At 52.5% G+C, this 10,966-nt stretch overlaps 1 protein-coding gene across 1 annotated transcript; it reads left to right on the top strand.

Annotated features, from left to right (window-relative positions):
• The first annotated feature begins 2,117 nt into the window (after positions 1 to 2,117).
• LOC106538209 (myb-related transcription factor, partner of profilin) lies at positions 2,118 to 6,358 on the top strand. Its single transcript, XM_087727672.1, is given in 4 exon segments — positions 2,118 to 2,571; positions 5,484 to 5,581; positions 5,583 to 6,012; positions 6,015 to 6,358. Coding segments are annotated over 4 exon segments (1,080 nt in total). The 3' UTR covers positions 6,113 to 6,358.
• Positions 6,359 to 10,966: the final 4,608 nt, after the last annotated feature.

Below are 10,966 nucleotides of genomic sequence, written 5' to 3'. Positions count from 1 at the left end.
TCTTTTTTTTTTTTTTTTGCTCAAAAGGAAAAGAAAAGACAACACAAACTTCCGCACTTTGGTTGTGCAATTTCACACAGCCACAGAGCAGAGGGGGGAGGGAGAAAGCATGGTTGGGGGGGGGGGGGACTTGGCAAATGCTTTTGAAATTTCAATATTTGTACACAAACTTGGGCCTAAAATGTGGTCTGTCTCAACACCTAAAACTAAGTAAAGAGGCTCCAACCCAATAAAATTGTACATTTATTCACTGAGCAAAATGATCCAGGACCTTGGCAGATTTCCAGATTGTTCCTAACAGCTTACAAGGGCTCTTTCAGTGACCATTGAAAATAGTGACCGGTGACCATTTCCATTTTTCACACTTATGACTATTGCTCCCTCCCTATGGCCTGACTAGGTGGCTCTTTGCTAAGACGCTGAGCTGGTCGGCAGTTCAGCAGTTCGACTCCCTAGTACAGGTCTCCTGCGTGAGCAAGCGGTTGGAATAGATGACCTCCATGGTCCCTTCCAACTCGGTTACTTTTTACTGTTTTATATGATTGAAATGCAGATGCTGGACAACTGGTTCGTAGTTATGATGCTTGCAGTGTTCCGGGGTCACATGACCCATTTTTGCGACTTTCTGGCAAGCAAAGACAATGGGGAAGCCAGATTCACTTAACAACCGTGATACTAATGTGACGGCTGCAGTGATTTGCTTAACAAATGTGGCAAGGAAGGCTGTAAAATTCTGGGGTCAACTGTGGTCTTAAGTCAATAACTACCTCTATGCATCTATCTGTCCTTCCTTCCTTCCATCCATCCATCTTTAATAGATAATAAGCAAAACAAAGTTGAACGCAAAGTTAAAATGCATTTGTTAAAACATGACCATCTATGAGTGAGGAGCACCTTAAATACAGATACTAATCCAGTGTTTCTCAAACTTGGTAACTTGAAGCTGTGTGAACTTCAACTCCCAGAATTCCCGAGAAGAATTCTGGGAGTTGAAGTCGACAAAGCGTCCAGTTGTCATGGTTGAAAAAAAGGGGGGGGGCTCTATATAGTCAATTTAAGAACATCTGAAATGACAAAACCGGGATTGCAGCCTAGAATGGAGTCGGTTTGCAGGCTAGTCTGCTCCAGCACTGCCACCTGCTGGTCGTTTGCCCAACGACAGGCCAATGAATTTTTGTTTTATTTCGTTTAATTATTTATTTTAGCATCTTCCCAGGATCCCCAAAGACGGGGAGATGGGGACCAAAGAAGACCGGCTTGGTCCCTTGGCTGAAGATCAACTAGAGGAGATGAAAGGGAACTTGGATTCCCATCAGCAGAGACCCAGTCTGCGAAAGCAAATGACAAAACCCCATCCCCCCATCCCCAAAGGGTTAACCCCCCCTAGAACTAGGGGGAGGGGTGCCTTTTTTGTCCCACTGGGAAGGGGGGAAGAGAGGTGGCCAAGAGGGCCCCCACTTGGGGCTTGTGACCCAGAGTGTTGCTCGTGCTCCAAATTGGCGGCGGCAGCAGCAGGCTTTGGGGGTGGCCGGAGGAGGCAAGGGGGGGGGCAGGCAGCAGGCCACGGTTGCTATGGAAACCGCTCGGCTGCCCCCGTGGCCTGCTGGGAGTGCGGCTAAGCAGTGAGCATGCCCGAGGAGGAGGAGGAGGAGGAGGAGGAGGAGGAGGAAGAGGAGGAGAAGAGAGGGAGGGAGGAAGGCGAGAGAAAGAGAGAGGCTGGCATCAGATGGAGCCGGGCAGCCTTGAGTGGACATTCATGGAGAGCTGGGAGGCCTGAAGGAGAGAGCAGCCCCCAGGGAGCCTCCGGTGAAGCAGAGGGACCCAGCAGCCAGGCTGCCCCACTCCCATTGCTTTCTTCTTGGGAGGGGGGGTCCCCTGTGCCAGCCTGCAGGCTGCCAGGCTCCTGCCAGCGATGCCTGAAGCAGCGTTCCACTTGCTCCCTGGAGCAGCAGAACCAGCCTCAGCTGCTGCTCCCTCACCTGTCACTGCCAGCCCCACAGCCCCCAGGTAAGACCCCTGGCAGTGCCCACCATCCTCACCCGATTGCCAGGAGACAGGCAGGAGGGTCCCGAGGCCAGGAGCCCCCTCCCCCTTAAGGAGGGATCCGGTGTCTGGGGATGTCTGGGGAGAGCGAGGAGATCACCCGTCTTCGCAAACCACGTTTCTCGTACGAGGAGAACCAGATCCTGATCCAGGAAGTGCGCGCCAACTATGGCAAGCTTTACGGCACCCAGAGCCGGCGGGTGACGGTGGCCGAACGCCGGCGGGTCTGGGAGGGCATCGCCGGCAAGATCAATGGCATCACCAGCTGGAAGCGCACCGGCCAGGAGGTGCAGAAACGCTGGAATGACTTCAAGCGGCGCACCAAGGAGAAGCTGGCGCGGGTGCCCCACTCCACCCAGGGGACGGGCAACGCTGGCGACGAAGCCTTCTCAGCCGAAGAGGAGACGCTCTTCGCCATACTGGGGCCTGGCGTGATGCCAGGCCCAGGAGGGGCAGAGTCTGGGCTCTTGCGGGGCACGGCGGGCTTTGGGCCTCCCCGTTACCAACCGGCAGCTGAGCACGGCACAGGTGAGTAGCCGCGGTCCCTGGGGCCAAAGGGTCAGTTGGGCATCGGTGGAGCAGGGAGACTCTGGGCCAACTTGTCAAGAGGTGGGTTGGCATTTGAAGCGGATTGGATTCCAGAGGATGGTGGAGGGGGAGAGAGAGAGAGACAGAATTCTGGGAATTGAAGTCCACAAGTTGCCAAGTTTGAAGACCTCTGAATCAGTGGTGGGTTTCAAAAAATTTTCGAACCTATTCTGTGGGTGTGGCCTCCTTTGTGGGAGTGGCTTGCTGGCCATGTGACCTGGTGGGAGTGGCTTGCCAGCCATGTGTTTTCTCTCTCTCTCTCTCTCTTTCCTTCCTTTTGTCTCTCTGTCCCTTTTTCCTTTTTTTCTTTCATCTCTCACTTGTTCTTTCTTTTTTCCTTATTTCTTTCTTTCTTCGTTTCTTCCTCTTCCTCTTCCTCTCTCTGTCAGTGGTGGGTTTCACCTCTTCTGTAGGTGTGGCCTGCTTTCCAGGTCCACTGGTGGAACCTCTTCTAACCGGTTCGGTAGATTTGACGAACCGGTTCTGCCGAACTGGTGCAAACTGGTAGGAACCCACCTCTGCCTGTGATCTAAGAGAATTCCAGAGTTGGAGGGACCTCAGAGGTCCTCTTGTCCAACCCCTGCTCAGGCAAGAGACCCAACACCATTCCAGACAAGGAGCCGTCCAATCTCTTCTTAAAGTGATGGAGCACCCACAACCTCTGGAGGCATGGAGTTCCATGGATTAATTGTCCTCCCTGGCATGGAAATGTCTCCTTTCGTTCCAGATTGCTTCTCTCCTCGATTCGTTTCTGTTCGTTGCTTCTTGTTCTGCCCTCTGGGGCTTCGGAAAATAAATCGATTCTTTCTTCTCTGCAGCAGCCCCTCAAATATTTGAACACTGTTTAATTAATCGTCGTTATTCCCTCCCTCTAACGCAGTGTTTCTCAACCTTGTCAACTTGAAGATGGGGAAGTGTCTAGGACAGTGTTTCTCAACCTTGGCAACTTGAAGATGTCCGGACTTCAACTCCCAGAGTTCCCCAGCCAGCATTCGCTGGCTGGGGAATTCTGGGAGTTGAAGTCCAGACATCTTCAAGTTGACAAGGTTGAGAAACACTGCTCTAACGTTTCACAGTGCCGGGCACTCCTGCTTCTTTTGACTCTTGGTGGTTTGGGAACAGCTGCTTTGAAGGTTGCCTTTGTTTTAAAATTTAAATTAAAATTAAATTTAATGAATTTATATGCCGCCCAATCCCGAAGGACTCCAGGACTTTCAGCTGGTTTGTGACCAGAATAAGCGGTTTCATTTTTCTCTCTCCAAAAGGATGAAAAAGACGGCCCTTTCCATATTTTGCTGTGGGGCAGGACAAGCCTTCCAGTTGTAGGGGCTTAAGGCAAAGTTTGGAGGCCAGCCACCTGCCCCTCCCTCCTCATCCCCCAATTTTTAAAGAGGCAACAGATGGACCTCTTAAGAGCCGAGGTGGCGCAGTGGTTAGGGTGCAGTACTGCAGGCCACTTCAGCTGACTGTTATCTGCAGGTCAGCGGTTCAAATCTCAACCGGCTCAAGGTTGACTCAGCCTTCCATCCTTCCGAGGTGGGTGAAATGAGGACCCGGATTGTTGTTGGGGGCAATATGCTGACTCTGTAAACCGCTTAGAGAGGGCTGAAAGCCCTAGGAAGCGGTATATAGGTCTAACTGCTATTGCTATTGCTATTGCCCATCTCTCCATTGTGCCTAGCGCCACGGAAATGAAATTTTCACTTCTGGCCAAGGAAATCTGCTGCAGCGGAACAGGCAAAAAATATATATATTCTGCGTGGTCCAAAGCCCTCCGTATAGTTAAATCAATGTCGATTTTACAAACTCTGCCACAATTCTTTTTCAACTCTTTTTTTTTTAAAGTGTTGGATTAATAAACTCCTGTGTTTTTTTTTAATTCAGACAACCAAACCAAGAACAACAAGTGGAGTTACTTCTGAGTAACTGTTGTTATTGTTCCCCATCTGTAGACAGAATCTTGCCGGGCTAAAGTAGCTGGTAAAGAGGCTGATGATGTTACCTAATTGGGTCATGAAATATCTGCAAGAAAGCCACCAATTTCAGAGAGTACCAAGCACCATACAGTCGTCGTCGTCCTCCTCCTCTCCACAAATCCCACTCCCTTCTAGCATTGAAGATGTTACCTAATAGGGTATTACATGTCTGCAAGAAACCACCAAGCTCAGAGAGCATCAAAGACCCCATAGCTCTCCTTCTTCTTCTCCTCCTCCTCCTCCTCCTCCTCCTCCTCTCCACAAATCCCACTCCCTTCTAGCATTGAAGATGTTACCTAATAGGGTAATAACATGTCCGCAAGAAATCACCAAGCTCAGAGAGCATCAAAGACCCCATAGCTCTCCTTCTTCTTCTTCTTCTTCTCCTCCTCCTCCTCCTCCTCCTCCTCCTCCTCCTCCTCCTCCTCCTCCTCCTCCTCCTCCTCCTCCTCTCCACAAATCCCACTCCCTTCTAGCATTGAAGATGTTACCTAATAGGCTATTACATCTCTGCAAGAAACTACCAAGCTCAGAGAGCATCAAAGACCCCATAGCTCTCCTTCTCCTCCTCCTCCTCCTCCTCCTCTCCAGAAATCCCATTGCCTTCCAGCACTGATGATATTTCCTAAATGGGCAATGAAACCTCTGCAAGGAAACAACCAAGCTCAGAGAGCACCAAGGACCCTAAACTAACCATTTGCACAACTCTAGATATATTCTGGGGAACTGTTAGGGAGGAGCCGTCTTCACCCCCTTTCGCTCACACAAGTTATCTAAACCTCACTGCCTCTTTCCCCTCTGAAATGCAGCCCCTCCCTCCTGGGAATCCAGACCGCATTCCACCACAGTAACTCTCTCTCTCCTTAGCCCCTACAGATCTGCCCGCCAGGGCCAACGTCTCCAGCAGCCCAGAGACCTCTGTCCAGCCTTCATGCTTGCTGAAACCCAAGGAACGTGACTCACCAGCACCCCCTCCAGGGCCAACCCTCGTCACTTCAGATTGTCCAGCTGGCACCGTCTCCATCCTGTCTAGGCTGCGGGCCACATCCCGAACACTCCCCGGGAGAGTTGTTGGGCACCACTCCCTGCCCTTCGATTTCACCACCTCTGCGGCGCCGACGTGCCCACCTGGAGCTGCCTGTTGAGCCCTCTCTGGACTTCCTTCAGGCTCAGAGGGAGACGGCCGCAGCCATCCGGGAGCTGACCTACACCCTGCGGCAAGGCCTGGAACGGCTCACGGACGTGGTGGCGGCACTGCTGCCCCTCCTTCCAGCTTTGCCAAACGGCCTGCTGCCCCCACATGGGGAATACGGTCTCCCCATGGCAACCCCGGGCACAGAGACTGCCCCTGCTCGGGAGGGAGGGCCTGCCAAATCAGAGCTATCTCCACGGCAGGAACAGCCCGGACTGAAAGGGGTTCATCTCCCAATCGGCCCCCTCTGGCACAGAAGCGAAAGAAGGGGACCCCAACTCGGAAACGCAGAGGACGTTGGAAGAATTTGTGAGCATCAGGCACAGATGTGCTTCCACCACACCCAAAAAGGAAGGGCAGAGGGGGGGCTGCTCCCCTGGGATGGCTGTTTCAGTCTCGCTCTCCATTTTCCCACAGGGAGGGCGAGCTGGAGCCCTCTGCGCTACCCCCACTTCCGACGCCATGATGGCAGCGCCAGGGGCCATACTCCATGCCAGTCCCTGAGGTCACCTCTGCTGATTTTTGTGGTCCAAGCATAACCACCAACATTTATTCCACGCCCGGTGGGCTGCCATGCACCGCTGCCCACTTCTCCATTCATGGAATGTCAGTCTTCAATTCCAAAGGGGAAGTTTGCTGGGGGGGAGGGAAATCAGAAAAAAATAGATAGGCCCATATAGGACAAGCAGTCCTCGACTTATGATCATAACCGAGCCTAAACTTTCCGTTGCTAAGTGAGACATTCCTGAGGTGCACCGCTGTATGACCTCGCTTGCCACGGCTGTGAAGTGAGCCTCTACAGTGGTTGAAGTGAGTAAAGTGAATCTGGCCTCCCGGTCGATTTTGCTGGTCGCAAATGGGGATCACGTGACCTGAGAATCCCACAGCCATCATAAATAAGGGACAGTTGCCAAGCGTCCTGAATTTTCAGCAAGTGACCACGGTTGTGTGAAAAACAGTCATCGCTTCCTTTTTTCACTCCGAATGGTCACTAAACAAACTGTTGTAAGTCGAGGACTGGTCGGATTGCTTAGTGCAGGGGTGTCCAAACATGGAAACTTTAAAACTTGTGGACTTCAACACCCAGAATTCCCAGAATTCCGGGTGTTGAATTCTATAGCTGGCTGGGGGATTCTGGGAGTTGAAGTCCACTAGTCTTAAAGTTGCCAAGATTGGATGGAAATTAAATCACCTAGTTTTTAGTTTCTGACTCCAAATCAGGAGTGTTTAAGCCTAGCAACGTTAAGATGGATGGACTTCAATTCCCAGAATTCCCTGGGGCTGGGGCTGGCTGGGAATTCTGGGAGTTGAAGTCCACAAGTCTTAAAGTTGCCAAGTTTGAATACTCCTGGCTTAGTGAGACCCAGGGCTCTGGCAGTTCTGTTCCCACAATGCAACAGGTCGTATTTGCTCCGTCCTACCCTATGGGGAGGTTGGTCCAGGCAGGCCCCATTTAGTCTGCCCCATTGCCGGAAAACAAACTTAACTTTGGGTTAAGTTTCAGGCCAGGCCAGAAGCCCAAAGATCCCTGGAGCATCGCAAGAGAAGGGAACCCGTGGCAATCAATGCCTTTGGTGGCACTAGATTCCCTCTGGTGGAAGCTCAATAAACTATTTTCATACGATGAGCAGATCTCTCGGGGGATTTGTTAAGTTCTTACTTGTGAACACCTGTGACACACCAGCGGCGAGCAAGGAGGGGGGCAGGCGTGGAAGGGGGAGTTCCGCTTTCTGGCGCACGCCTTTGTAAGATGCAAAAGGGATAAAGTCAGTCGTTTAAGACAGTGTTTCTCAACCTTGGCGACTTGAAGTCCTGTGGACTTCAAGTCGCCAAGGTTGAGAAACACTGGTTTAAGAAATATTAAGAAACCCCACCCCCCAAAAAGGGGGGAAATGTTTCATACTGCTGGTTTTGCTCATAGAGGTAGTCCTTGACTTACGACCCCAATGGGGACAGGAATTTCCACTGCTCAGTGGGATAATACCGAACTTAACCAGTTGCACGTTGTTGCTCACTATCGTCATCAGTAGCGCTGATGATGTTACCTAGTTGGGTGATGAAACGTCTGGAAGAAACAACCGAGTTCAAGGAGCAATAAGGACCCCACAATTGCTGTCCTCCTGCTGCTACTCTTCGCCCTCTCCTCCTGCTCTCCACAAATCCCTTCTAGCACTGATGACATTATCTAGTTGGGTCATGAAACGTCTGCAAGAAAACCACCAAGCTCAGAGAGCATCAAAGACCTCAGAGCCCTCTTCTTCCTCCTCCCTCCCATTCATCAATCTCCTCCTCCCCTCCTCTTCCCCACAACCCCCCTCTCTTCTAGCACTGATGATGTTACCTAGTTGGGTCATGAAACGTCTGCAAGAAAACCACCAAGCTCAGGGAGCACCAAGGACCCCACAGCTCTCTCCTTCCTCCTCCTCCTCCTCCTCCTCTCCAAACCCCATTCCTTTCTAGCCCTGATAATGTTACCTAGTTGGGTCATGAAATGTCTGCAAGGAAATCCCCAAGCCCAGGGAGCACCAACAACCCCTCATTTCAACCCTGAGCTCCCCAAATTCTCTTCTATTGGAGTCCTTCATTTGCAATGAAGGGAGGCAGACAGGCTCTGGCCATCTGTTGGTCTGGCTGAGGCTTCTGGAGAAAGATGCCCTCCCCTCCAGCCATCGGGCACTGCCACGGGACCATTTCGGATGGCACAGAGGCTTCAAATCTCTTTGCAAAGCCCATCCAGAGGCTCCATCCAGCCCAGTCTCCTGGGAAACCACTAGCTGTGTGATTACAATATTTCAGTGCTCTTTCCAAAGACCCACAAATTAGATGTAAAAAAACAAAATTAACTGTGGAAGAGGAGAAATTGGTGGTGGATTCCCAAATAAAAAGCAACAAGGGGTTTTGAATGGCTGCCTTGGTGTCTGGAAGGGTGGAAGGGAAGCGATGCCTGCTTGAATATCCACCCCCCGCTTTTGCAGCCCCCCATGGGGGCTTCTGGGTATTGCCAATTGCCACCATTCAATTCCATTCTTGCAGGACTTACAGATTCGGATTATTTGGGAGCCGGAGAAAATTGTCTCTAGGGGAATTCTGGGAGTTGAAGTCTCCCCACCCCCCCACCCCATCTCACAGTGGCAAAGTTTGTAAAAACACTGGGTTAAACAATGCTGGTTCTATGCTCTGCAAGCCAACCGCATTCTCTCCGTTAATCATTGCAAGGATGCCAGCTCTCTGGCTGAAAGTAAACCCCGGAACTCGCTCTGGCTGGGCGAAAAGGAATAAGAGGCTGCATCTTCACTGGTTCTTCCTTGTGGATTTTATGGTGTTTTTTTTCTTCAAATTTTCTCCCTGCCTGTCGAGAACCCCCTTAGCAGCACCCCACCTCAAGTTGAACTTTGAACTGCAGCGGAAGGGGAGGGTGATTTGCAAAAGGGGGGGAAGAGGAAGTGGTGCAGCCGGAAATGCACCACAGCTCAACATCCGGGGCTTCTTAGCCGCTTTGCCAAGTGGGTAATGTGTTTCCCTTTTCCTTAACGCTGAAAAGCCCAGTTAACTCTTTCTTGGATCTCTTGGGTATCTTACGTAGGAAAGGCACAGGGGCAGCTTTTGGAGGGGCAGAGATATATATCCTGGGCCTCGGAACTTTCGCCTGCAGCCCAATAAGCGGTGGGGGCAGGACCACCCAGGATAAAAGTTGAAAATTAAACCCGTGATCTACAGGGAAAGCGGTTCTCCGAATCGGTCTTTCTGCAATAGTTGAGAGACATGATTTGGGCATCTGGAACATCTGGAAGGGAAGGGCAAAGGCAGGAAAGGGAGAAAGTGGGGGATCCTTAGTTCCTGGGGGAAAGAAGCTGTTCTAATATCGACACCCCAAATTCATTGCTTTGTTGTTTATTAAATTTGTTTGCTTCCCATCTCGTGAGATTGACTTGCTTTAATAGCAGTGTTTCTCAACCTTGGCCACTTGAAGATGTCCGGACTTCAACTCCCAGAATTCCCCAGCCAGCATTCGCTGGCTGGGGAATTCTGGGAGTTGAAGTCCGGACATCTTCAAGTGGCCAAGGTTGAGAAACACTGCTTTAATCGATAGAGCAAAGGACACCTCTGCAGAGGATGCAATGATACTACGTGGTGCTGCCAATTGTCCACTCAAATCTTCCCTGTGGAGTGGCTGCTGCATCCGTCATCCCCGGCTCGTGCAGCTATTGTACCCAACTCCAATGCAGCCCCCAGGCAGCAGTTGGGCAACCCGCTCCCACCATCCTCTTAAGGGTTTTTACTGCAGGGGTCTCTACACTTTGGCAACTTGTGGACTTCAACTCCCAGAATCCCTCAGCCAATCAGGTAGTTGCATGTCTGCTAGGGAATTCTGGGAGTTGAAGTCCACAAGTCTTCAAGTTGCCAAGTTTGGGGATCCCTGCTGCAAAGGATTTTGAAAGTCTCAGCAATCCGGCCATCAAAGCGCAGCGGGTCCTTTAAGAGCGCTCCCCCCTCCCAACCGCAATCCCAGCCCGCCTCCCATTCCAGGACTACATCTCCCGACAGGCTTCGCGAGGGACTTATGTAAGTTTCTCCATGTAGGAGGGCAGGCGAGAGAGGGGAGTCCCCCCCTTTTTTTTCCTCCCTCTTCGCCTCGTCTGCCTGCCTGCCTGCCCGCTCCGGCCTGCCTGCCTGCTTCCCCCGCCCCGCACGGAGCCCCTTCCAGGCGGCGAGGACCAGCTTCCCCCCCCCCCCCCTCGCCGGGCCGGTTGTTTGGGCGGCGTTTTCGGGGACCGGGGGCGGGCGGGCGGCGGCCAAGATGTCTTCGGTGCAGGCGTCCCGCAGACAATGGTGCTACTTGTGCGACCTGCCCAAGATGCCCTGGGCCATGATCTGGGACTTCAGCGAGGCCGTCTGCCGGGGCTGCGTCAACTTCGAGGGCGCCGACCGCATCGAGCTGCTGATCGAGACGGCGCGGCAGCTGAAGCGCAGCCACGCCATGCCCGAGGGCCGTTCGCCGGGGCCGCCGGGCGCCAAGCAGGCCAAGGACGGTAGCGGCGGCGGAGGAGGGACCGGGCTGGAGCGCTACGAGCGAGCCCGCCTGGCCGGCCCCGACTACGCGCTCAGCCCGCGCTTGCCCAACGGACTGGCCCGCGGCGGCGAGGAGGTGAGCGGCGGCGAAGGCAGC

Source organism: Thamnophis sirtalis, unplaced genomic scaffold (genome assembly GCF_051295495.1).
Source record: "Thamnophis sirtalis isolate CommonGarterSnake01/CBP01778 unplaced genomic scaffold, rThaSir2_p1.2 scaffold_13, whole genome shotgun sequence".
In the NCBI taxonomy this organism is placed as follows: Eukaryota; Metazoa; Chordata; class Lepidosauria; order Squamata; family Natricidae; genus Thamnophis; species Thamnophis sirtalis.
The sequence above is the reverse complement of the archived record's forward strand: the minus strand, read 5'-3'. Positions and strand labels throughout refer to the sequence as shown.